Here is a 27,813-nt window from a genome sequence, read left to right on the forward strand (position 1 = left end):
TCTTCATGTGGGTACCCCAACAACTGGAGCAGGGGCTGTCCATGAATCTGTTGCCTGCCTGTTGGTCTTATTCCCCTAACTGGGAAGCCTTGTCTGGCCTCAGTGGGAGAGGATGTGCTTAGTTCTGCAGTGACTTGATGTGCCAGAGTGGGATAATACCCATTGCAGGGAGTCTCTCCTTTCTCAGAGGAGAAGGGGCAGAGGATGGGGAGAGGGACTGTGTAAAGAGGGACTGGGGGGAGTGCTGAGAACAGAATGTAAAATGAATAAATAAATTAATGGAAAAAAAAAGAAAGACAGCTTTTTGGCTTGTAAGTATCTATTCAATAATGGGTTGAATCAGAAAAGCAAGTTTCCCTATAACATAATCAAAACACTAAGCATATAGAAAATATTAAAATCTACAAGACAGTCTCTAGATGGTCCATCCTTTTGTCTCAGCTCCAAACTTTGTCTCTGTAACTCCTTCCATGGGTAGTCGGCCATCACTGGAAAGAGAGGCCCATTGGTCAGGCAAACTTTATATGCCCCAGTACAGGGGAACGCCAGGGCCAAAAAATGGGAATGGGTGGGTAGGGGAGTGAGGGGGGAGGGTGTGGGGGACTTTTGGGATAGCATTGGAAATGTAATTGAGGAAAATATGTAATAAAAAAAGAAAGAAAATCTACAAGAGAAAAGGCACCAAGTAACATATAAAGGTAGATCTGTTAGAATTACAGCTGACTTCTTAATGGAGACTCTAAAAGCAGAAAGACCTACACAGATGTGCTATAGATTCTAAGAGACCATAGATGCCAGCCCAGACTACTATACCTGGCAAAACTTTCAATCACCACAGATGGAACAAATAAGATATTCTATGATAAAAATCAAATTTAAACACTATCTACCTACAAATCTAGCACTACAAATGGTGCCAGAAGGAAAACTTCAATCTAAGCAGGTTAACCTCACCAAGTTATCAATATTCTGTAATCACTCATCTTTGTAATTTCACGTGGATATGAATTTTCAATTTCTTTGGCTAAATGCAATTCCTGTGTTGTAAGTTTAGGATACGGTTGGTTTTCTAAGAAACTCCTAAACTGCCTTCTCAGGTGACTGCATCATTTTATATTCACCCTGGCAGTGGATGGCTTCTTTTACTCTACACCCTAGCCAGGACTGGTTAGCATCTGTGTTGTTTTGTTTTGTTTGGTTTGGTTTTGATTGTTCTAATAGTGATGTAGTTGTATGGAACTATTGCTTTAATTGCAATTTCCTAATAAAATAATTTCAAGTATCTCTTCATATGTTGAATTTTTATGTGCAGAATTTTATGATGAGGTATATGGTCTGTTCTTTTGGTCCATTTTAAATTCAAGTTTGTGTTTTATGTTTAGTTTGTAAGTACCAAGTTTGTGTCTTAGCTAAATATATTTTGGAAAAGAGTCTTTTAGTAGATATGTCTTGGTTTCTTGTAGGGGAGGGATCTGTTTTGTGTTTTCTGTTTTGAGATAGGTCTTGGAGTAGAACTCTGATTGGCCTTGAATTCATGATTTCTGTCTGCCTGTTTTGTGGGTACTTCCATTTTCTCTTTGAGCCATTTCTCTCATGATATATGTCCAATCTTCTCATTCGGATTAGAAGCACAGAAACTTCTAATTTTAATACACTCCAATTTGTCAATTCTTTTATTCATCTATTATCTTTTTGGTTTTTGTATGTAAAAATCTATTGCAATACATAAGGCCATTCAAATTTATCCTACATTATATTCTAGATGTTTAACCCTTTAAAATTATGTTTTTTTATGTGTATGAGTGTTGGCTTGCATTAATTATTGCACCATGTGTATGTGAATGCTGGAATACCAGGGTCTTTGGTTACAGATTGTTGTAAGCTGCCTGATGTGGGTGCAAGGAACTGAACTTGGGTCCTCTCAAAGAGCCGCAAGTACTTTAAACCACTGTGTCATCTCCCCTGGGCCCTAATTTATGTTTTAAATCTAAGTTTATGATTCATTTAAATTGAATTTTTGTGAGTGATTTAACATTTGGATATAGATTCATTTTCATTTGGTAAAAAGAAAATCTTTGTTCCATCAATTGTATTTCTTTTGCTCCTTTGTCAACAATAACTTGACTACATTCATGTGGATATGTTTCTCAGTTCTCCAATATATTCCATAAAAGTTCCTTTGTTTATTCATAAGCAACATGGTCTGTCCTTCCTCCCTTCCTTCCTTCCTTCCTTCCCTCCCTCCCTCCCTCCCTCCCTCCCTCCCTCCCTCCCTCCCTCCTTCCTTCCTTCCTTCCTTCCTTCCTTCCTTCCTTCCTTCTTCCCTCCCTTCTTCCCTCTCTTCCTTCCTTCATTTTCTTTCTTTTCCTATTTCTTTATCATATACAATAAAACACGAATGCAGTAACAATTAATTAAAAAGAGCCCATGTATGAAGGAAAGGTGGAAGGGGCACATGAGAGGTCTTTGAGGGAGGAAAGTGAAGAGCGAACTGTTATAATGTATTTTTAAATAAAAGGTTAAAAAAGCTTTCAAGTTGGTGTTAGTTTCCTGGTATTGTTGCCATATTGTATTAGCCAGTTTGTGTTAATACACATTGTTATTAATGACCTATGGAGTTTTGTAGTCTTTTATTTTTATTGCTAAATGTGTTTTGTTCATACCTATCAGCTTAATGATTTAAAGCTTATATTTATAATATCTGAATTTGAAAATCTTATAATTATTTACACATCATTATTTATTGATTATCCTTGAGAGATGATATGCATTTTTTAAAAATTATTTCTCCATAGAATTTTTATTTTTTAAAAATTATTTCTCCATAAAATATTTTTTTATTTAGAATAAATCTCTGGCGTTATTGATTTTAATGAATCCAGTATTTTTAATGAATCTAGTATTTGCATCACTCCATAGACAACATTTGTTATCAGTTTTGGAGAGAAGAGAGATTTATGAGATAGATATTATATCTGCTTAGAATGTACATTTTAAGATTTTTATGTGTATAGAGAGTTTGCTTGCATGTATGTCTGTGTAACACTTGTTTGCCTGTTTACCTTTCTGGCCAGAGAAAAGCACTGATTCCACTGGAACTAGAGTGACAGATGGTTGTTAGCCACAAAGAAGGTGTTAGGAGTTGAACCTGGGTCCTGTAGAATTGCAGTTAGGGTTCTTAACTGCTGAGCCCTCTCTCCAGCACTAGAATGAAACTATTGAAACCCAAAGATTTAGATTGGAGAAGCTTCTGTAGCTACTAAGGAGTAAAATTCACGGGAGCAAGGAAGTATTCTAAGGCTGTGCCTCAGACTATTTCCTTTTAAGAGCTATATAAGGAATTTTGAAGTGGGATCCTTAAGGGACAATTTCTAGATATAATATAACCTTAATTGGAACACTTCCCTTTCTGGGCCTTGGGTTAGCATCCATAAAAGGAATGTATGTATGTATGTGTGTGTGTGTGTGTGTGTGTGTGTGTGTGTGTGTGTGTATTCTATTATTGTTGTTATTGTATATTATTATTGTGTTTCTAAATTTTAGTTATTTTTTTCTCTTCTGTGAGAGGAGAAAGAACACTGTAGATATGCATACTACCAACTAAACAGGCTGTCCTTTTAATTTATGAGATCATTTTGGCAAGCACAGAAAACCTTACCTTAACTCCAAACTGTGTTGCTTAGAACAAAGTATATAGATAAACCATTGTTTTTCACTTTTCTCTTCAGTAAAAAGTATATAATCATAGAGCCAAAATTATATGGTCTGGTAAATTGCTAAGTGTGGTATAACAGTGAGCCATTTTATGAAGCATAACATTTGGGTAGTTATTATAACACTTGGGTATTTGGTTGCATTATTTACAAGTAGACATCTCTTTTCAACATTATATGGCATTTTATTATGCTGATACATATAAAACATGAAATAAGATCCATTAAAATAGATATGCATAAATTATGTAGTAATGAATTTATTCAGTGGATTCAAGGATGTAACAAATTGGGGGAAAAGTTTGACTAGGTATGTTTGGCGACACTATATAGTATACAGCAACACTTCAGGTTTGAAGGGCAACTATTGACAAAATTGACAGTGTGTTTCTTAGAGGTGGGAGAATTCTTTGACACTAAGAAGTTACTATTTTATAAGTACAAGCCAGCATCAATATCTAGTTGTAGGCTTTAGGAACCATTTCATTTTCTGACTTCAGGAAGTCAGTGTTTTATTTGGGCTGTCTTAATACAACTATGTGTATCTAAATGATGTATGAGGCAAGGAAGGAAAGCTAGAAATATCCCCAAGTATAAGATTTAGTGTCAAGATTGTCACCCTGTGTGTGCTTTGGGTAGAGAACTGATCCCTCCATCCATGAGGAATCATGGCTGTGTTACTGTGAAGTATTTGAACCCAGAAGCATCACCTTAAAATTATCTGTGACAGTTACAGAAACAGGAATACATCATCAGGCTCAAATTTTAGATTATAAGTCTGTAGTACCTCCAGGGTATAAGCTGACCTGTGAGAGGTGATGATTGCTGTGAGGTTTCTGATACATTTTTATAGTCTTTAAGCTTCTGTATGAAAAGCAATCAGAAAAGCAGGAGACAGGAGTGATGATTTGGATAGGCTGGGGAAAAGAAAGAAACGAGGCAAGAGGTGAGGAAAAGATAAATGGATCTCTACTGTGCATGCCTTGTGATGACAGTTTGTGATGAGAGGATTCTGGGAACCTGGATTGTATGCCTACAGGCTATGCTAGATTGACAGGGATAGCCACATTCCTTTAGCAGTTCTAGTTCAATTTTCATATAGCAAGCATTTGCTGAGTGCCTGTTACGTGCCAGTCATGTGCTAGCTTCTCTTGTGGAAAAGTATCAGACATGATCTTCTGAGGAACTGCAGACATATAAATGGATCATTAGATTACACGATAAAGGGAGGCAGAGTTCCAAGAGCTACAACATGAAACAAACTGGCCTGGAGGTAGGATGTTAAGACTGAGGAAAGATATCTAAAGGGCTGACATTTCAGTTGAATATTTAGGGAGAACCAGGGAATTACAGACTAGACCAAAGCTAAGGCATTCTAGGTTGTTAGAATAACATCTCAGTGATAAAGAGCCAGAAAAAAATTGTAGAGTAGAGGTTTTTACATGTTAATCAGCATGAAGGAGTGGGGTAGCAATCTTATTTAAAGCCACATTCAAAATGAGCCTTTAAAATAGTTATTCCTGTGGACTTATTAGTATGTTTTCTACTTAATATAGTGTGGCTTATGTTTTTCTAATATATCTTAACTTTAGTTCAAGGAATTTTCAAATATTGGCTTATTTGTTTCAGTTTTATGCAGTTCCTCATTTACTAATTCCACACATCTCCCTCCTCTTCAGATGCTCTCCCTTCAGTTTTCTGTTTGGCACCGTCATGCATCCCTTATTCTCATCCCTGCTGAGAATTATTTTTTCCCACATTTTTGTACTGTGTCTTCTGGCTTTTATACTTTTACCAATATAATAAGTAGTGTGTTGTATCATATTTAAAGTATATTTCTATGTTTCAGTCACAATGTGATTTCATTGTTCTTTTAGTGTTCGTCTTGTTTGGAATTCATTTGCATTTTCACTTTGTGTTTTGAAAAGTGTATATTCAACTATGTTTATCGAATCAAGGACTTTTGAGTGTTCTTAGTACTAATTCTTATGTACTAAAGATGTTTTAGGTATCTTTATGTTGTCCTTTCTTGATCAATAATTTAAAATGTTAATAATCCATATATAATAAGTCTTATTTTAAGCTCTGTGAATTTTTTTAATCTTAATAAACTCCTACTACAAGACTGCCAAAATACCTTGCATCTTTATTTCCAAAACATTTAAAGATTAATATATTTTAGGCTTTAATTTCTATGACCTTGATTTTAAGATGTGTACTTAATTCTTGTCAGCCACATCTATCATGCTATAAACATTAGGAATTATTCCTGCTATCTGACTGCACTCCATAACTATGCCCATCTTCCCTCCATCCTCTTTTTCTCCAAACTTTCCCAGCCCTTGGAACTGCTGGTGGTCTTCCTACTTCTGTAAGATGAATGTTTTCAGTGACCACATATGAGCAAGGATGCCTGGAGTTTGCCATTCTTTGCCTGATTGTTTCATTTAAAAGTATTCCTGCAGTGTGGGTCTCAAGTTAAACCAAACATTGAATGACTACTCCCACAAATTCTTTGCCACCATTACCCCATCATATATCTTGCAGGCAGGACAGGCTATAGGTGGAGAGTTTTGTGTCTCGGTTGATGTTCGGGTTTCCTCTTTCCATAGCCTGCAGGAGTATCTTCTCATGCCAGAGACAAGAAGGTAGGTATTCTCAAAGCTTATCTATATTGCCACAAAGAACAGAATTGTGTTATTATGGCTGTATAATATTTTTTGTGTGTGCATGTATCACATTTTCTCTTGTCATTTGGTGTTGTTTACACCTAGGCTGATTATGTATCTTGCTCATCTCAAATAATGCTGCAGTGAAAATTAGCCGAGCACCTTTCCATTGCTATGTCAAGACAGCTGAGATTATCCACTTAAAGGAAGATTTATTATGGTTCATCATTCTGGAAGTTTCAGCGAATGATTTCTAGGATTGTTAGTTTGGGAATTGTATTTCAGAGCAGGGAGAATGTGGTGGAGGCAAGGGGAAATAGAAGAAAGAGATGGGCTCCCAGCATTTCCAGTGGGGTTACAGTTACTTGACCTCATCTCATAAAGGTTCTGGTACCCCTGACTAGCTTCTTTCCTTTCCCTTTCCCTTTCCCTTTCCCTTTCCCTCTCCCTCTCCCTCTCCCTCTCCCTCTCCCTCTCCCTCTCCCTCTCCCTCTCCCTCTCCCTCTCCCTCTCCCTCTCCCTCTCCCTCTCCCTCTCCCTCTCCCTCTCCCTCTCTCTCTCCCTCTCCCTCTCCCTCTCCCTCTCTCTCTCCCTCTCCCTCTCCCTCTCTCCCTCTCCCTCTCCCTCTCTCCCTCTCCCTCTCCCTCTCACTCTCCCTCTCCCTCTCCCTCTCCCTCTCCCTCTCCCTCTCCCTCTCCCTCTCCCTCTCCCTCTCCCTCTCCCTCTCTCCCTCTCCCTCTCCCTCTCCCTCTCCCTCTCCCTCTCCCTCTCCCTCTCCCTCTCCCTCTCCCTCTCCCTCTCCCTCTCCCTCTCCCTTCCCTTCCCTTCCCTTCCCTTCCCTTCCCTTCCCCCTTTCCCCTTTTTTCCCTTTTCCTCCCTTTCCCCCCTTTTCCCCCCTTTCCCCCTTTTTCCCTTTCCCCCCTTTCCCATTTCCCCCCCTTTTCCCCTTTCCCCCTTTTTCCCTTTCCCCTTTTCCCCCTTTCCCCTTTTCCCCTTTCCCCCTTTTCCCCTTTCCTTTCCCCTTTCCTCCTTATCCTTTCCTTTCCTTTCCTCTCCTCTCCTCTCCTCTCCTCTCCTCTCCTCTCCTCTCCTCTCCTCTCCTCTCCTCTCCTCTCCTCTCCTCTCCTTTCCTATCCATTCCCCTTTTCCCCTTTTCCCCCTTTCCCCTTCGTTTCCCCTTTTCCCCTTCTTTTCCCCTTTTTCCCTTCTTTTCCCCTTCTTTTCCCCTTCTTTTCCCCTTCTTTTCCCCTTCTTTTCCCCTTCTTTTCCCCTTTCCCCTTCTCCCCTTCTCCCCTTCTCCCCCTTTCCCCTTTTCCCCTTTTCCCCTTTTCCCCTTTTCCCCTTTCCCCTTTCCTCCTTGTCCTTGTCCTTATCCTTTCCTTTCCTTTCCTTTCCTTTCCTTTCCTTTCCTTTCCTTTCCTTTCCTTTCCTCCCTCCCTCCCTCCACACCCCCCCCTCTCTCTCTTTCTTTCTTTCTTTCTTTCTTTCTTTCTTTCTTTCTTTCTTTCTTTCTTTCTTCCTTTCTTTCTTTGTACAGGGAATCTCTCTCTCCCTACCCCCCTCTCTCTCTAAGTAAATTTTTTCATACAAAATATTCTCATCATATTTTTCCATTTCCCTAACTCCTTCCAAACTCTTCTCACCCCTCTAACTACCCAACTGTATCTTCTCTCTTAAAAAACAAGACAAGACAAATAAATAATAAAAACAATCAATGGAAAAAGCCCTGAGGGACCTTTAAATAACCACAAAAATGAAAATAGAAACAAACAAGCAAAATACCAATGAGACAAAAAAAAATGCCAAAACAAAGCAAATGAAACAAAACATTTTCAAAACTGGCCAGTCATGGTTCTTGCCCTGAAGTGTGGTTGATATACCCAGTCACACTCCATTGAATAAATTTATTTCCCCTTTCCAGTGTTGTGTTGGCCTATTTTTTTATTAGATATTTTCTTTTTTTTTAATTTTTATTTTTATTTTTTCTCTTTCCATTTTTTATTAGGTATTTAGCTCATTTACATTTCCAATGCTATACCAAAAGTCCCCCATACCCACCCACTCCCCTACCCACCCACTCCCCCTTTTTGGCCCTGGCTTTCCCCTGTTCTGGGGCATATAAAGTTTGTGTGTCCAATGGGCCTCTCTTTCCAGTGATGGCCGACTAGGCCATCTTTTGATACATATGCAGCTAGAGTCAAGAGCTCCGGGGTACTGGTTAGTTCATAATGTTGATCCACCTATAGGATTGCAGATCCCTTTAGCTCCTTGGGTACTTTCTCTAGCTCCTCCATTGGGAGCCCTGTGATCCATCCATTAGCTGACTGTGGGCATCCACTTCTGTGTTTGCTAGGCCCCCGGCATAGTCTCACAAGAGACAGCTACTTCTGGGTCCTTTCGATAAAATCTTGCTAGTGTATGCAATGGTGTCAGCGTTTGGATGCTGATTATGGGGTGGATCCCTGGATAAGGCAGTCTCTACATGGTCCATCCTTTCATCTCAGCTCCAAACTTTGTCTCTGTAACTCCTTCCAAGGGTGTTTTGTTCCCACTTCTAAGGAGGGGCATAGTGTCCACACTTCAGTCTTCATTTTTCTTGAGTTTCATGTGTTTAGGAAATTGTATCTTATATCTTGGGTATCCTAGGTTTTGGGCTAATATCCACTTATCAGTGAGTACATATTGTGTGAGTTCCTTTGTGAATGTGTTACCTCACTCAGGATGATGCCCTCCAGGTCCATCCATTTGGCTAGGAATTTCATAAATTCATTCTTTTTAATAGCTGAGTAGTACTCCATTGTGTAGATGTACCACATTTTCTGTATCCATTCCTCTGTTGAGGGGCATCTGGGTTCTTTCCAGCTTCTGGCTATTATAAATAAGGCTGCTATGAACATAGTGGAGCATGTGTCCTTCTTACCAGTTGGGGCATCTTCTGGATATATGCCCAGGAGAGGTATTGCTGGATCTTCCGGTAGTACTAGATCCAATTTTCTGAGAAACCGCCAGACGGATTTCCAGAGTGGTTGTACAAGCCTACAATCCCACCAACAATGGAGGAGTGTTCCTCTTTCTCCACATCCTCGCCAGCATCTGCTGTCACCTGAATTTTTGATCTTAGCCATTCTGACTGGTGTGAGGTGGAATCTCAGGGTTGTTTTGATTTGCATTTCCCTGATGATTAAGGATGTTGAACATTTTTTCAGGTGCTTCTCTGCCATTCGGTATTCCTCAGGTGAGAATTCTTTGTTCAGTTCTGAGCCCCATTTTTTAATGGGGTTATTTGATTTTTCTGAAGTCCACCTTCTTGAGTTCTTTATATATGTTGGATATTAGTCCCCTATCTGATTTAGGATAGGTAAAGATCCTTTCCCAATCTGTTGGTGGTCTCTTTGTCTTATTGTTGGTGTCTTTTGCCTTGCAGAAACTTTGGAGTTTCATTAGGTCCCATTTGTCAATTCTCGATCTTACAGCACAAGCCATTGCTGTTCTGTTCAGGAATTTTTTCCCCTGTGCCCATATCTTCAAGGCTTTTCCCCACTTTCTCCTCTATAAGTTTCAGTGTCTCTGGTTTTATGTGAAGTTCTTTGATCCATTTAGATTTGACCTTAGTACAAGGAGATAAGTATGGATCGATTCGTATTCTTCTACATGATAACAACCAGTTGTGCCAGCACCATTTGTTGAAAATGCTGTCTTTCTTCCACTGGATGGTTTTAGCTCCCTTGTCGAAGATCAAGTGACCATAGGTGTGTGGGTTCATTTCTGGGTCTTCAATTCTATTCCATTGGTCTACTTGTCTGTCTCTATACCAGTACCATGCAGTTTTTATCACAATTGCTCTGTAGTAAAGCTTTAGGTCAGGCATGGTGATTCCACCAGAGGTTCTTTTATCCTTGAGAAGAGTTTTTGCTATCCTAGGTTTTTTGTTATTCCAGATGAATTTGCAAATTGCTCCTTCTAATTCGTTGAAGAATTGAGTTGGAATTTTGATGGGGATTGCATTGAATCTGTAGATTGCTTTTGGCAAGATAGCCATTTTTACAATATTGATCCTGCCAATCCATGAGCATGGGAGATCTTTCCATCTTCTGAGATCTTCTTTAATTTCTTTCTTCAGAGACTTGAAGTTTTTATCATACAGATCTTTCACTTCCTTAGTTAGAGTCACGCCAAGATATTTTATATTATTTGTGACTATTGAGAAGGGTGTTGTTTCCCTAATTTCTTTCTCAGCCTGTTTATTTTTTGTGTAGAGAAAGGCCATTGACTTGTTTGAGTTAATTTTATATCCAGCTACTTCACCGAAGCTGTTTATCAGGTTTAGGAGTTCTCTGGTGGAATTTTTAGGGTCACTTATATATACTATCATATCATCTGCAAAAAGTGATATTTTGACTTCCTCCTTTCCAATTTGTATCCCCTTGATCTCCTTTTGTTGTCGAATTGCTCTGGCTAATACTTCAAGTACTATGTTGAAAAGGTAGGGAGAAAGTGGGCAGCCTTGTCTAGTCCCTGATTTTAGTGGGATTGCTTCCAGCTTCTCTCCATTTACTTTGATGTTGGCTCCTGGTTTGCTGTAGATTGCTTTTATCATGTTTAGGTATGGGCCTTGAATTCCTGATCTTTCCAACACTTTTATCATGAATGGGTGTTGGATCTTGTCAAATGCTTTTTCTGCATCCAACAAGATGATCATGTGGTTTTTGTCTTTGAGTTTGTTTATATAGTGGATTACATTGATGGATTTTCGTATATTAAACCATCCCTGCATTCCTGGAATAAAACCTACTTGGTCAGGATCGATGATTGCTTTAATGTGTTCTTGGATTCGGTTAGCGAGAATTTTATTGAGGATTTTTGCATCGATATTCATAAGAGAAATTGGTCTGAAGTTCTCTATCTTTGTTGGATCTTTCTGTGGTTTAGGTATCAGAGTAATAGTGGCTTCATAAAATGAGTTGGGTAGAGTACTTTCTACTTCTATCTTGTGAAAAAGTTTGTGCAGAACTGGAATTAGATCTTCTTTGAAGGTCTGATAGAACTCTGCACTAAACCCGTCTGGTCCTGGGCTTATTTTGGCTGGGAGACTATTTATAACTGCTTCTATTTCTTTAGGGGATATGGGACTGTTTAGAAGGTCAACTTGATCCTGATTCAACTTTGGTACCTGGTATCTGTCCAGAAATTTGTCCATTTCGTCCAGGTTTTCCAGTTTTGTTGAGTATAGCCTTTTGTAGAAGGATCTGATGGTGTTTTGGATTTCTTCAGGATCTGTTGTTATGTCTCCCTTTTCAGTTCTGATTTTGTTAATTAGGATTTTGTCCCTGTGCCCTTTAGTGAGTCTAGCTAAGGGTTTATCTATCTTGTTGATTTTCTCAAAGAACCAACTCCTCGTTTGGTTAATTCTTTGAATAGTTCTTCTTGTTTCCACTTGGTTGATTTCACCCGAGTTTGATTATTTCCTGCCGTCTACTCCTCTTGGGTGAATTTGCTTCCTTTTTTCTAGAGCTTTTAGATGTGTTGTCAAGCTGCTAGTATGTGCTCTCTCCTGTTTCTTTATGGAGGCACTCAGAGCTATGAGTTTTCCTCTTAGAAATGCTTTCATTGTGTCCCAAAGGTTTGGGTACGTTGTGGCTTCATTTTCATTAAACTCTAAAAAGTCTTTAATTTCTTTCTTTATTCCTTCCTTGACCAAGGTATCATTGAGAAGAGTTTTGTTCAGTTTCCACGTGAGTGTTGGCTTTCTGTTATTTTTTTTTTGTTATTGAAGATCAGCCTTAGTGCATGGTGATCTGATAGGATACATGGGACAATTTCAATATTTTTGAATCTGTTGAGGCCTGTTTTGTGACCTATTATGTGGTCAATTTTGGAGAAGGTACCATGAGGTGCTGAGAAGAAGGTATATCCTTTTGTTTTAGGATAAAATGTTCTGTAGATATCTGTCAGATCCATTTGTTTCATCACTTCTGTTAGTTTCAGTGTGTCCCTGTTTAGTTTCTGTTTCCATGATCTGTCCATTGGTGAAAGTGGTGTGTTGAAGTCTCCCACTATTATTGTGTGAGGTGCAATGTGTGCTTTGAGCTTTACTAAAGTTTCTTTAATGAATGTGGCTGCCCTTGTATTTGGAGCATAGATATTCAGAATTGAGAGTTCCTCTTGGAGGATTTTACCTTTGACGAGAACAAAGTGCCCCTCCTTGTCTTTTTTGATGACTTTGGGTTGGAAGTCAATCTTATCAGATATTAGGATGGCTACTCCAGCTTGTTTCTTCATACCATTTGCTTGGAAAATTGTTTTCCAGCCTTTTATTCTGAGGTAGTGTCTATCTTTTTCTCTGAGATGTGTCTCCTGTAAACAGCAAAATGTTGGGTCTTGTTTGTGTAGCCAGTTTGTTAGTCTATGTCTTTTTATTGGGGAGTTGAGACCATTGATGTTAAGAGATATTAAGGAAAAGTAATTGTTGCTTCCTGTTATTTTTGTTGTTAAAGTTGGCATTCTGTTCTTGTGGCTGTCTTCTTTTAGGTTTGTTGAGGGATTACCTTCTTGTTTTTTCTAGGGCATTGTTCCCGTTCTTGTATTGGTTTTTTTCTGTTATTAACCTTTGAAGGGCTGGATTCGTGGAGAGATAATGTGTGAATTTGGTTTTGTCGTGGAATACTTTGGTTTCTACATCTATGGTAATTGAGAGTTTGGCTGGGTATAGTAGCCTGGGCTGGAATTTGTGTTCTCTTAGTGTCTGTATAACATCGGTCCAGGCTCTTCTGGCTTTCATAGTCTCTGGTGAAAAATCTGGTGTAATTCTGATAGGCTTGCCTTTGTATGTTACTTGACCTTTTTCCCTTACCGCTTTTAGTATTCTATCTTTATTTAGTGCATTTGTTGTTCTGATTATTATGTGTCGGGAGGAATTTCTTTTCTGGTCCAGTCTATTTGGAGTTCTGTAGGCTTCTTGTATGTTCATAGGTATCTCTTTCTTTATATTTGGGAAGTTTTCTTCAATAATTTTGTTGAAGATGTTTGCTGGTCCTTTGAGTTGAAAATCTTCATTCTCATCCACTCCTATTATCCGTAGGTTTGGTCTTCTGATTGTGTCCTTGATTTCCTGGATATTTTGAGTTAGGATCTTTTTGCATTTTCCATTTTCTTTGATTGTTGTGCCGATGTTCTCTATGGGATCTTCTGCACCTGAGATTCTCTCTTCCATCTCTTGTATTCTGTTGCTGATGCTCAAATCTATGGTTCCAGATTTCTTTCCTAGGGTTTCTATCTCCAGTGTTGCCTCACTTTGAGTTTTCTTTATTGTGTCTACTTCCCTTTTTAGGTCTAGTATGGTTTTGTTCATTTCCATCACCTGTTTGGATGTTTTTTCCTCTTTTTCTGTAAGGACTTCTACCTGTTTGATTGTGTTTTCCTGTTTTTCTTTAAGGACTTGTAACTCTTTAGCAGTGTTCTCCTGTATTTCTTTAAGTGATTTATTAAAGTCCTTCTTGATGTCCTCTACCATCATCATGAGATATGCTTTTAAATCTAGGTCTAGGTTTTCGGGTGTGTTGGGGTGCCCTGGACTGGGCGAAGTGGGAGTGCTGGGTTCTGATGATGGTGAGTGGTCTTGGTTCCTGTTAGTAGGATTCCTATGTTTACCTTTCGCCATCTGGTAATCTCTGGAGTTAGTTATAGTTGACTCTGTTTAGAGATTGTTCTTCTGGTGATTCTGTTACTGTCTCTCAGCAGACCTGGGAGACAGATTCTCTCCTCTGAGTTTCAGTGCTCAGAGCACTCTCTGCTGGCAAGCTCTCTTACAGGGAAGGTGCGCAGATATCTTGTTTTTGGACCTCCTCCTGGTCGAAGAAGAAGGCCCAAAACAGGGCCTCTCTCAGAAGCTGTGTTGCTTTGGCAGTTCCCAGAAGCTGTCAGCTTCTGTGGTGCAGACTCTCACCTGTGCAGACTAAAATCCTAAGTTCCAGGGAGTCCTGGAACCAAGATGGTGACCGCTGCTCCTGAGGCTGAGGCCGCCTCCTGAGCCAGGCGGACACCTGTCCTCTGGTCCGGATGGTGGCTGGCTGTCTGCGGCCTGCCAAGGGTACTGCCTCAGTGGCTCTGTGCTTCCGCCCGTCCCAGAAGCTGTCCGGTTCTCTGTAGATTTTTCTTTACTTATATTTCAAATGTTATTCCCTTTCCTAGTTTCCCCTCCAAAAATCCCCTATTCCGCCCCGCCCCCACTCCCCAAGCCACCCACTCCCATTCCTGCTCTTGGCATTCCCCTATACTGGGGCCTAGAGGCTTCACAGGACCAAGGGCCTCTCCTCCCATTGATGACCGACTAGGCCATCCTCTGCTACATATATAGCTAGAGCCACAAGTTCCACCACATGTTTTTTTTTTGATTGGTGGTTTGGTCCCAAGGAGCTCTGGTGGTACTTTAGTTCATATTGATGTTCTTTCTATTGGACTTCAGTCCCCTTCAGGTCCCTGGGTATTTCTCTGTCTCTTTCATTGGGGACCTTGTGCTCTGTCTGATGGATGACTGTGAGCATACACTTCTGTATTTGCCAGGCACTGGCAAAGCCTCTTAGGAGACAGCTATATCAGGCTCCTGTCAGTAGGCTCTTGTTGGCATCTGCCTAGTGTCTGGGTTTAGTGGTTGTTTTTGTGGTGGATCCCCAAGTGGGGCAGTCTCTGGATGGTCGTTACTTCAGGCTCTGTTCCGAACTTTGTCTCTGTAACTCCTTCCATGGGTATTTTATTCCCCATTCTAAGAAGGAATGAAGTATCCACCCTTTGGTCTTCCTCCTTCTTGAGTTTCATGTGTTTTGCAAATTGTATCTTGGGTATTCTAAGTTTCTGAGCTAATATCCACTTATTAGTGAGTGCATACCATGTGTGCTCTTTTGTGATTGGGTTACCTCACTCAGGATTATATCTTCCAGATCCATCCACTTTCCTAAGAATTTCATAAATTCAATGTTTTTAATAGCTTTAATACTCCATTGTGTAAATGTACTACATTTTCTGAATCCATTCCTCTGTTGAGGGACATCTGGGTTCTTTCCAGCTTCTGGCTATTATAAATAAGGCTGCTATGAACATAGTGGAGCATGTATCCTTATTACAAGTTGGAACATCTTCTGGGTATATGCCCAGGAGAGGTATTTCTGGATCTTCCTGCAGTACTATGTCCAGTTTGAAGAATTGATCCATTTTATCTCCTTGTAGAAAGCTTAAGTCTAAGTGGATCAAGGAACTGCACAGAAAACCAGAGACTCTGAAACTTATAGAGGAGAAAGTGAGGAAAAGCCTGGAAGATATGAGCACAGGGGAAAAATTCCTGAACAGAACAGCAATGGTTTGTGCAGTAAGATCAAGAATCGACAAATGGGACCTCATAAAATTTCAAAGCTTCTGTAAGGCAAAAGTCATTGTCAATAAAACAAAAAGGTCACCAACAGATTGGGAAAGGATTTTTACCAATCCTAAATCTGATAGGGGACTAATATCCACTATGTACAAAGAACTCAAGAAGCTGGACTCCAGAAAATCAAATAACCCTATTATAAAATGGGGTACAGAGCTAAACAAAGAATTTTCAACTGAGAAGCACTTGAAAAAATGTTCAACATCCTTAATCATCAGGGGAATGTAAAACAAAACAACCCTGAGATTCCACCTCATACCAGTCAGAATGGCTAAGATCAAAAATTCAGGTGACAGCAGATGCTGGCGAGGATGTGGAGAAAGAGGAACACTCCTCCATTGCTGGTGGGATTACAAGCTTGTACAACCACTCTGGAAACCGGTCTGGCAGTTCCTCAGAAAACTGATGTTGGCCAGTTTTATGTTAACTTAACATAAACTATAGTCAGAGAAGGAGTCTCAATTGAGAAAATGTCTTCATAAGATCAAGCTGTAAGGCAATCCTACAGGGCATGTTCTTATTGATTTATGTAGGAGGGCCTAGCCTGTTGTGGGTGGTCCTGGGTTTTATAAGAAAATAGGCTGAGCAAGCCATAATACGGAGTAAACCAATATGGAGCATTCCTCTGTGACTTCTGCATCAGTGCCTGTCTCCAGGTTTCTGCCCTGTTCATTTTTCTGATCTGACTTCCTTCCATGAAGAATAGTGATATGGAAGTGTAAGACAAATAAATCCTTTCTTCCTTTAAGTTACTTTTGCTATGGTGTTTCATCATAGCAATAGTAACCTTAACTAATGCAAGTAGGTGGGTATCAATTACAGATAGGTTTTTGTTTGGGTTGGGACTCCATGCTCACTTCTTCTCTTTTGTGTTGGGACCTTGTCTGGGTTTGAATCAGTGCATGTCTTGTAGCACCACATATGTGTGACTAACCTTTGACCCATGAATGAAAGCAGTGTAAAGAAAGTCCAAATAACCCTTAGATATACTGATTTCTTTTTCTTTGGCCACTCTCAGGAGATGGATAGTTGGATCATAGTTCTGTTTATCGGTTGTTTTCCATTAATTTATTTATCTACTTTACATGCCAGTCGCAGCTTCCCCTCCCTCTTCCCCTCCCAGCCTCTCCCTCTCACCTGTTTTAGATTTTTTTTTTGAACAAGCTTCATAACATTTTCCAATGGCTCTGAATTCCACTAATATCTATTGCACTGTTCCACTTTCCATGCCTAATTGTATTTTTTCCTCTCTGTCTTCTGTGACTCTGGCTAAGTTCTTGTCAATTCTCTTCATCTTTACAAAAAAATGCCAGTTTATTTGGACTGTCTGTATTAGTTTATTCTCCATTTCATTAGTTGCGTCCGTGATCTTTCTTTCAGGTTACTGTTTGTTTTTTTTCCCCCAACTTTTATCTTGTCAAAGTTAAGATTGGTTTTAGAGGTTGACAGTTAAATCTACCTTCAGCGTATGGGAGACTATATTCTGATTAGAGTGCATTTAAAGTACCAATATTTATAATTACCAAGGAACTTCTAGAAATAAATTACTTTTTGGTTGCTCACACTGTTTTTGCGAGCCTTTGGTATCTGGTTGGTATATTTCATAGCTCCCCATCTTTTCTTGTTTGAGATCTATAATATTTAACCTGAACTTGTCATGTAATCCTAGTTGTGTACAGATTTATATGCTAATTAATCAATGTTTATTAGTTACCCTCTTTGTGCTAGGCATGTCTGATCCAATTTGTTCTATTGGCAGAGTGGCTAAAGCAATGAAGCTTTGTCAGGTTCCTGTGATCTATGATGTAATCTCACATATCAGTCAGGATCCTTGCTGGAAACAAATGTTTCGCTACAATTTGGTAATTTTGTTTATTTCATATAGGGATTGTTTGCAAAGGTGGGGATAGAGTTCAGGGAGGTCAAGATGTTTTACTAGTCTTAAGCTGCTCAAACAGAGAACATATCCTTTCCCGGGCTTGATGAGGACTGAGAAGTGATTATTAGACACCATGGAGAAGAATAAATGCACACAAAGATACCTTAACAAGAACGTTGTCTTTATTAGGACATTCAACCATGTGTGACCAGGCAGGGGAGGCCCACTCATCCTCTCCTTCATCTTTGGCAGGTAGGGGAAACCCTAGAATACAGAGAGGGAGAAGAGGGTGGATGACAACTATGGAGGACAGAGGAGGACACTAGCACACTCCACATTATTCATTAAAAAATCTCTTTGCTCTGTTACTAAGATGCCATCTGTGTCTTTTTCGTGTCTATTATTTTAAGTAGAGTTTAAATTAATGCTTGATTAAATGAAACAGCCTTTTTCTCCCTTTTGACTCCTTAAATATATATTGCTGCTAGTTAAGCTAGAGTTATAACTTGGGTCTTTAGACAAAAGCTATCTCTGTATTTATTTAAACATTTTCAAAATTAAAATTATTGAGAATCATTTTGTTAATTTCATTTGTGAAGTTAGAAAAATATTCCCTTGATTTTGTGGTCTTGAAATTAGTATGTAGGTCTTTTCTGTATCTTCTCATTTGTAATTTTCATTTGAACATTTGTTGAATAATATTCAGTGGACATGTAAAAATTCTGTTTCATATATTTCAAAGTTATCTTTAGATTTGAGTTCCAAATGGTGAGACAATTTTGCTAAGCTAGGCAGTTTCTTGGTTGTTTTTGTTTAAAGATTTTGTATAGATTGAATTGCAGCTGCAAGTGTATTAGTGATTTTCTGTTGCTTACTTGTCAAGATTTTTATTGTTTGAATGAAAAATACTATTTCAAAACCTGGCAGCATATTGATGAAAACAGAGCACTTTGTATAATTCTCCTTTTGAAAAACTACCTCTTTAAAAGACAAAGATTGCTTCTGGTTTTTCTATTCACATGCATCTCTAACAATAGATTTATTGACAGCTCTAAGATAAGACTTAGTTCTCCACCCTCTCTTTCATCACAGTCTAAGCTTTTCTGCATATTAAAAAGCAGATTGGAGTTCTACAAATGACCAGTGATATGGAGACATCTTAGGTTTTCAGGAGAAGCATTTGACATTTTGTCACTAATCTGCAATAGGTGTAGGCCTGTATCTTTCTGTCATTCTTTTAAAAAAGGGCTAATTTGAAATTGTAAACATCCTTCTTGACACAAGCATTTTGTTGATCTGCCTGTGGGAATGGTCATTGAAGTGAGAATAGAAGGTGAGCTACACAATCCCTGAGCTTTCCAGACTATGTGGGTAACTCAATATCATTAGTGACATTTTATTTGGCTGTTTCTTAAGAGTAATAATGAAGATTGTTAGCTATTGTTAACCTTCCTTTCCCCTGTCCCTCTGATCCTTTGGGATTTCTGGCCACATTCTTCAGTAAAACAAAAGAAAACAACTAAACAAGAAAGAAAGAGAGAGAGAGAGAGAGAGAGAGAGAGAGAGAGAGAGGGAGGGAGGGAGGGAGGGAGGGAGGGAGGGAGGGAGGAAGGAAGGAAGGAAGACAGAAAAAGAAAGGAAGGAAGGAAGGAAGAAAGAAAAAGGAAGGAAGGAAGGAAGGAAGGAAGGAAGGAAGAAAGGAAGGAAGGAAGGAAGGAAGAAACCTCTCTTGCAAAGCTTATGGACTGAGAATGCCACATTGTTACAAATTTGGTTCCTGTGTTATTCCTGGCAAACTTATTACACAGTAATGGTGGTCCAAACTCAAGAGCACTACCTGTGGGATCAATAGCTGTAATTAAGGAGGCACTGCAAGCAGGCTGGTAAGTTGTGTGTAAGACAACTGTGCTTTCTAGAAGAATGTTTAACATCCTTTTCCTATTACCTAAAGCTTCTCTAAGATCCTAGTGGTCTGTTTGCATTTTAAAATTTCTCTGTAGGAAAATAGAGTGCCTGACTTAAGATCTTAAAATTGCTTGACTTCTATTTTCTTACTAAGCCTTCAGAAAGTGGTGGTGATGATGATGATATGTTATTCTGAGCAACCCTGCCATTTTCTTTTCTTTTCTTTTCTTTTTTTTTTTTTTTTTTTTTTTTTTTTTTTGGTTTTGGAGACAGGATTTCTCTGTATAGCCTTGGCTGTCCTGGAACTCACTTTGTAGACCAGGCTGGCCTCGAACTCAGAAACTCACCTGCCTCTGCCTCCCAAGTGCTGGGATTAAAGGCGTGAGCCACCACACCTGGCTAATCCTGCCATTTTCAAATGGACTTTCCTTCTTCAGTTATTAAATATTTTTATTGACATCTGGGTAGCAACATGTTGAATATTTTATGAAGACTAAATACATAGGACAGTAGATGTATTATATACATGAGCAGAGAAAATATTTTATGTAATTCGAAATTTACTTTGGAATTGATAAAACCCTTATATTTTATTATTTATTCATATATTATAGTAACTGTTAGCTTTGATTTGATTGTATATGAGAAACATTTTAATACTTTTCTAATGTTTTAAATATATAATTGAACTGAAAAATTTAGAGTTTCAGGAAATATCATTTTTCTTTGATAAGTGTAATTAAAGATAATAGGAAATTGGAATTTTAAGTCCACTTACGAGAACTTTTATAGTTTTATATTTTAAATAAGACATTTACAATTTCAGAAGGCATAGACTATGGTTTTCAAGATGGATTCCACCTTATTTTCTGTTATTAGGCATTGCTTTTGATACTTTAAAGAGTAGAACGTGCCAAGGGTTTATTACTGTATGTTACTGGTTACTGTCCAGTAGTTGGTAGATGTACTTGCTGGTGAATCTGAGCTGCATCACTGTTTCTTAGAGGATTCCATGGAATGCCTTCATGAAATTCACCCTCCAATCTGCCCATAATCCTGCCCTCTAATGCCTGTTTTGTTCTGTTTATTTTCAGAAGAGACCATCTCACCCACATTTGTTGTCAGTTTTTTTTTTTTTTTTGATCTTGCCCATGCTTACTAGTGTTAAATGAAATCTCATAGTTTATTTTGCAATTTCCTAGTTACTAAGGATGCTATTCACTTTTTGAGACATTTCTTAGCTATTTTTACTTCTTTTGACATCCTTCTGAGAACTCTGTGTTCATATCTACAGCCCATTTCTTTAACTGGGTTGCTTGTTTTCCTGAGTCTGTTTTTTGAGTTATTTGTATATCCTGGGTAGGAGTTCTCTGCCAGATGTATAAGCTGGCAAAGATTCTTTGCCACCCTAGCTTCCTCTTTACTGGCGTGATTGTTTTATTTGCTGTTGAGAAGTTTTTAAGTTTTATGAGGTCTTGTTTGTCAATTGTTGACTAGAGTTCCTGGACAACTCGAGTCCTATACAAAAAATGCTTTTCCACATGTGCCTCTTGTAGTAAATTGACTGTGTTTTTTTTCCCCAAATGTTTCAGCTTTTCCGGTTTTTCACTGAGGTCCATTACTCTCAGGTGTTTTTATCTATAGAAAAATATATTTCTCAGACCTGGTGAGCTTATTTTAGCTACAGAAATGAAAATTTAAAATGATACATCATTTAAAACCATGGACTGCTCACTTCTGGAGTTTTTCATTTAATATTTTCAAACAACATTTCACAACTTTTATGTGAAAAGAGGAGACAAATGTAGCAATAATTCGAATTTATAAGAATAAAACAGAAATTTTACTACTGTATCTGAAATAAGAGCACTAGATCTGGGGGACATTTCCTTTGTGGGTAGGGAGGACTAACATATGCATATATATTCTATATGCATATATAATATATATTTACACACACACACATATATTATTTGTGCAAACATGTATATATGACTCTCCTGAAAGGTTTTTTCTTTGTAGTGGTTATTGAGTATTTCCACTTGAATAATGCATGGATATCAATCATGACATATTAAAAAATTTCTTAATAATTCTTCTCTTCACAACCACCTATTATACTTATTATATCATTAATCTTCTAGCCACCAAGCCAGAAGTGGTTTTCTTCTGCAATATTGGAGATTGAGCTCACGTCTTTATACACACTAAGCAAACCATTTGCTGATGAGCTATACTCCTAGCCCCATCACACTGAAGCTTGAGACTTGTCACACTCAACCAATGCCATTCTCTCCGATTGATTAAAGTTGATATGGTTAGTAGGATAATAAATTCAGTGCTTTTCATACTGAGATAAGATTATATTTTTCTCACTAAGACTATTAGCAAATAAATAGTGAAATTCTGGCATCCTACACACTAGATTGATGGTGTGAACATTAAAACCACATTAATTAATCAAAAACTTCCTCAAGGATGCTTACTTTAAAATTATTATTATTAATTAATTCAACCTGGTTGTGAATTCTACAGGCTCTAACACCAACCCTCCATGCAAAATGTATACATGGTTTTAATAATGTCATAACTATTATTGGAGTAACTAACCTCTCTGATTGGATTTGAGGGTTACTTTACAAGGAGGGATGGCAAGTATGGTACAATTAGATTGGTATTGTGTCTGGGGAGGCCATAGACCTTATCAGGGAACTCATTTCTGTTATTAATTAAATTGACCTTGGGTTATTCAGCATTTATGACTATACTTATTTGCAAATACAATCTTCACCATCACTCAGAAAAGCTTCTTTTTACCATCAGTGGCAGAGAATAAAAAAATTTCTTGGCTACTTACAGTGCCAAGCAAAAGTAATGGTGGGTGTTTAGCCCTAAGCAGGACATTTATACCACCCCCTCTAAGTCTTGGAAATATGGTAGATATATGATGGAGATAACTTAGTAATGATTAAAAGATAGGGAGAAACTAGATGTGAGGGTGCATATCTTTAATCCCAGCACTTAGGAGGCAAAAGCAGTTGATCTCTTTGAGTTCAAAGTCATCCTGGTCTACATAGTGAATTATATGACAGAGGAGGATACATAGTAGGATCCTGTCTCAGAAATGAAAACTTCAATCAACCAATCAATTAATCAATCAATCAAAATCAATCAATCACTAAGCAAAGACTGGTAGAGGAATGGCAAAATGCGGTCTTTTAGGCATACCATAGATACTTCAGTTATAACCATATAGCATCTCTGATTTCCTGCAACAGGTCTTTACAAGCCTGCATTTGTTATCAGTCAGTTATGGATGGCGAAGAGGCATATAGAGAGAGCCTCACCTCTCCCTGATGAACTATTGGCTACTGATGGATTCTGGAAGATAGTAATCATTTTCTTTAGATGTGTTCCCACTGTTAAGCCCACCATGGTCCACCAGAGATCTCAGAACCCAGAATCAAGTAGATAATTCTGATAAAACCCAGTGTGTCACAAAACAAAACAAAAAGACCTAAACAAAGAAAAGGGATTTGTAATGAGAAGATTCACTGGAGAGTATGAGAGGGAGATGAGAGAAGGGAAAATATATAGACTGCATTACATGCATGTGAAAAATTGTCAAAATAAAATTATTATAGAAGTAATTTCCTTTATTTTATGGACATGTAGTTAGAAAACTGATACTTGTGCATTTTTGTGAATTTGTCTAATTTCAATGTGGAGTAAGAGTCTATAGTAGGAGAGAATTCAGTGAATTATATCAGTGAGCAAGGACAGAGAATGCAAATCTCATTCCCATGCCATCCTTGAGGTATTTAGAGTTGGGTTTTCTTTTACATTTGAGAGCTTCAATTTTTAAGGCATTTTTTATTAGATATTTTCTTCATTTACATTTCAAATGCTATCCCCAAAGCCCCCTATACCCTTCCCCCGCCCTGCTCTCCATCCTACCCACTCCTGCTTCCTGGCCCTGGCATTCTCTTGTACTGGGGCATATGATCTTTCCAATACCAAGGGCCTCTCTTCCCATTGATGGCCGAATAGGCCATCCTCTGCTACATATGCAAATAGAGACACAGCTCTAGGGGGTACTGGTTAGTTCATATTGTTGGAGAACTTCAATTTTTACTTAACCTAACTGTCTGACTTCTGTATTCATTTAGAGTTATGTAAGATTGCTTTTCAGAAAGCTACTAATACCTCTTTTTCATGTAGACTTCCATTGCTTTGTTTCATTCACTATTCCAGTTTTGTATTCTCTTCAACAATTCCCAGCCCCACTGAACAGTCAGTTTTGTGTTCTATCACATTTATATCTTAAACATGTGCATCACTTTCATGATTAATACTTATATGTACTACTATAGCTTAAGATGCTAGCTCTGGCTTATGTTCACTGTGATTTGACTTCTCCCCTACCTTGCCTCTTGCACATTTTCCTATAATGTTGATATTCTAGACCCATCAAGTATTTCAACTTTTATTATTTTGCTTTAGTTCATATATGTTCTTATAAACATTTTCCCCTTTGTAAAAAACTCTCCTTATCCTTAAATTTCAGACTTGATTGGGTAAACATTTATTTCCTTATAAAATTCAAGTTCCTGAACATAGAATTATTCTCACAGCTTTCTCAGTATACTAAATTTCATGTGTGGTAATTTCTGTATATGTGTCTCTACCTTAACTTCTAGAATATGAACTATATAAGAATATGTTTCTGGAACCATAGGTTTATTACCAGCATATTGTAGTGTATTTACCTTTCTTTCTTAAATAGGGGTCACCTTGTCAGCACTTCAATAAAATATGCAGATGACTAAGAAAAATGTATTCTTTTCACACACACACACACACACACACACACACACACACACACACACACAGAGAGAGAGAGAGAGAGAGAGAGAGAGAGAGAGAGAGAGAGAGAGAGAGAGAGAGTTTTGTTATACGACATTATTTGGTCAGTAGAAATTTAATGGACACAGCTCCAATTGAGACATTAATGTGCTTTGTGTAATTTGGTCTTGTTTGTTTGTTTGTTTGTTTGTTTGTTTTATTATGCCTGGCGAAAGGATGGTATATGAGAGACAAGTTGTTTGTACCTTGATTCAGCTTTGTTATAGAGACCAGCCTGACTCCCTATAGACTAAATCAAAGTTGCTTATATGAAACCATAAACCCATCATGTGCAAGATTTTGAGCTTAAGAATAAATGCTTATGTATGTTTCTCCTGGTTTTGGGCTTCACATGGTGCATTATGATTAGTCGCATGTAATGTGTGTGTTGTATGTATGTATGTATGTATGTATGAACGAATGTGTGTCTGTGTCTGTGGTAACCTCCATCTGTTTCAAAGAGAAGTTTCTTCATTAGGAGTTAGGACTATACTTTTTCTGTGGGTACAAAGACAAATAGAATGTACTTAGATTTTAGCTTATGACAGTTATATGTTATACAGATACAACTACAAAACAACTCTCACATAAGGCCCAGGAATTATTGAAGAAGAGTGAGAGGAATGATTTGAAGAGCCAGAGGGTAAAAGAGGTACCTGTGAAATTATGTCTTCTATGAATGTCAGATGCTATGCCAATAAAATGTCTTAACATGATCTGAGTAAGGAAAATAGCAATAGAAGTTCTAAAGTGGATGAGGGAAAGTCCATAAGGTCTCAACCATACACACAGAACTAGAATGTTGACAGGAGGGTGGACCCACTAATTCATTATCCTATACCAAATGGTCAGCCTTGAGAACATTTATGTAATATTATATAGACTGATATGGGTGTATATATTTATTTAGGAGTATGTATGTGTGCTATATATATGTAACAATGATTAATGAAAAACAGGAGGCCATGAATTTAAAGAGAGCAAGGAGGGTTGTATTGGAATGTTTAGAAGGAGGAAAGGGAAATGTGAAATAACGAATTTATATTATGATCTAAAAATAAAAAAATAACATAATAAATGCTTATTGTAAGGGCCTGAAAAAGTGGCTCAGTGGGTAAAGTGATTGGTACAGAAGTTCAAGGACCTTAATTCATATACCCAGAACCTACAGAAATTCAGGCATGGTAGCACATATCTATAATCCAGTGCTCTAACTGTAAGATGGAAAATAGAAGATGGAGAATGCTTAAAAGCTCATGTGTTAGCTAGTCTGGCATATGTTACTGCCAAAGAGATGCTGCTCTCTTAAAATGAAAGGAGTAGACTGAGACCCAAGGCTGTTCTCTTATCTCCACATGTCTGTTGTAGCATATACACACTGCACACACATCTGTATTCATACACACGTACAAACACAAATACACACACACTTCATAAGAAATGTGTAATATTGTCATCCATGGAGATGTGGGATAACTCTTCACACAAGTAAGAACAAAAGAGAGTACCCTCACCGTTGGATTCCATGCGGATTTGGTTCTTAAATTGTACCATGTAATATATATTGCTCAGAATACAGAAGCCCTAGGGAAAAATGCTAAATGGTAAACTAAGAATTACCTTATTCTTTGTTGGGCTGTAGTTCTTTACCTCTTCATTCCTAACCTACTTTTATTATTTTTACAAACACTCTTTGATACTCATTGTTTACTGAGTTCTAGACCTTAATGGATTACCTCACTTTCTTCAGTTTCTTCTAGTTTATAAGTATAGAAAAGGTGCCATCTATACATGGTTTTCTCAGTAAAAGGAAGCAACATTTCCTAGAATTTAATTAACCTTTTCAGAATTCCACATCTCAAGGAGCAGTTAGCAAAGACTGTGCTTTCAAACTTATTGTTGCAGCCTTCAATCCCCTTGTCATGGGATGGATTTCTGTTTGTTTTTTGTTTTTTTGTTTTTCAAGACAGGGTTTCTCTGTATAGTCCTGGCTGTCCTGGAACTCGCTCTGTAGACCAGGCTGGCCTCGAACTCAGAAATCCACCTGTCTCTGCCTCCCAAGTGCTGGGATTAAAGGCATGCGCCACCATTGCTTGGCTGACATTTTTTAATCAAACAATAACATAGGCAATATGAGGACATAGTTTAGAGGCTAATTCTGGAAGTCATCTTGGGGAGAAGTAGTAGTGAGCAAGACTTTAATGACCAGACATAATACATAAGGGGGGGGTCTTACTATGGAAAAAAATCCTTGCATAACTGTGCCAAGAAAATAAATGTTTGAAGAATATACAAATAAAACTGTAAAAAATATAAGATTGAATGATACATAAAGTTACACAGATATCTAGAGGCAGACCTTAGAGTTTTGTTGTAGGATGATTTGGCATTATATACTTTTGGCGGTGGAAAGATGGAGAAAGGCATCTCAATGCAATTTGGAACATTCCGAAGGAATGGAGGTTGATGGGATTAGTACTAAGAGTAATGAAGAACATTTCCGTGTTTTCTTTACATAGCCAGCAAGAGAAGGTTATCTGAAAGGGGATAGAAAGTGATGTGAGAATTTTTTCAGGTAGAGTAGGCTCAAGCTCACAAAGGTTATCACTGATAAAGCTAGGTGTTCAGAACATTCTAATCAATAGTGCATATACATAAAAATATTTTAAGAAGATAGTTTTGAGTTTTGAGGAAGAATTATTTTAAAAATGACATTAATCCTTCATCTCATAATTTTAGTCATTCCATAATTAGTTCTAGAACATCAATTATTCATCCTGTATTCAGTGTTTATTGATTATTATCACTCAGTGTGTATTTCAAGGAAATCACTTTGTTAGTTTACTTAGAGCATCAATTTCTGTAGAAATGGAAACAGGCGTGCACTTTAGAAGTTATATTACCACATGTCTCTGTATCTCAATGCCAAGGAAATCTGTGGCTGAAACAATCAACCATTTTAGGTTTCATGTGAAGTGATATTTATTTGAAGTTATGAAATATACAAAATTATGAACATAAAATTTCTTCAACATAGTGGAGCATGTATCCTTCTTACCGGTTGGAACATCTTCTGGATATATGCCCAGGAGAGTTACTGAGGGATCCTCCAGTAGTACTATGTTCAATTTTCTGAGGAACCGTGAGACTGATTTCCAGAGTGGTTGTACAAGCTTGCAATCCCACCAACAATGGAGGAGTGTTCCTCTTTCTCCACATCCTCTCCAGCATCTGCTGTCACCTGAATTTTTGACCTTAGCCATTCTGACTGGTGTGAGGTGGAATCTCAGGGTTGTTTTGATTTGCATTTCCCTGATGATTAAG

The 27,813-nt window shown here is 38.1% G+C and overlaps 1 protein-coding gene across 9 annotated transcripts in view; it reads left to right on the top strand.

The window, feature by feature from the left end:
• Agbl4 (ATP/GTP binding protein-like 4) overlaps window positions 1–27,813 on the top strand; it is a 1,266,676-nt gene that overhangs the window by 146,992 nt on the left and 1,091,871 nt on the right. For 5 of the 9 annotated variants that reach the window (XM_011240657.3, XM_011240658.3, XM_011240653.3 and 2 more), the window contains exon 3: window positions 6,326–6,361. The exons of the other annotated variants lie outside the window; for them this stretch is intronic. In XM_011240657.3, the coding sequence (XP_011238959.1) occupies window positions 6,326–6,361 (36 nt within the window). The remainder of the gene's footprint in view (window positions 1–6,325; window positions 6,362–27,813) is intronic. 9 annotated transcript variants of the gene reach the window in all.

This window comes from Mus musculus, chromosome 4 (genome assembly GCF_000001635.26).
Source record: "Mus musculus strain C57BL/6J chromosome 4, GRCm38.p6 C57BL/6J".
Classification (NCBI taxonomy): Eukaryota; Metazoa; Chordata; class Mammalia; order Rodentia; family Muridae; genus Mus; species Mus musculus.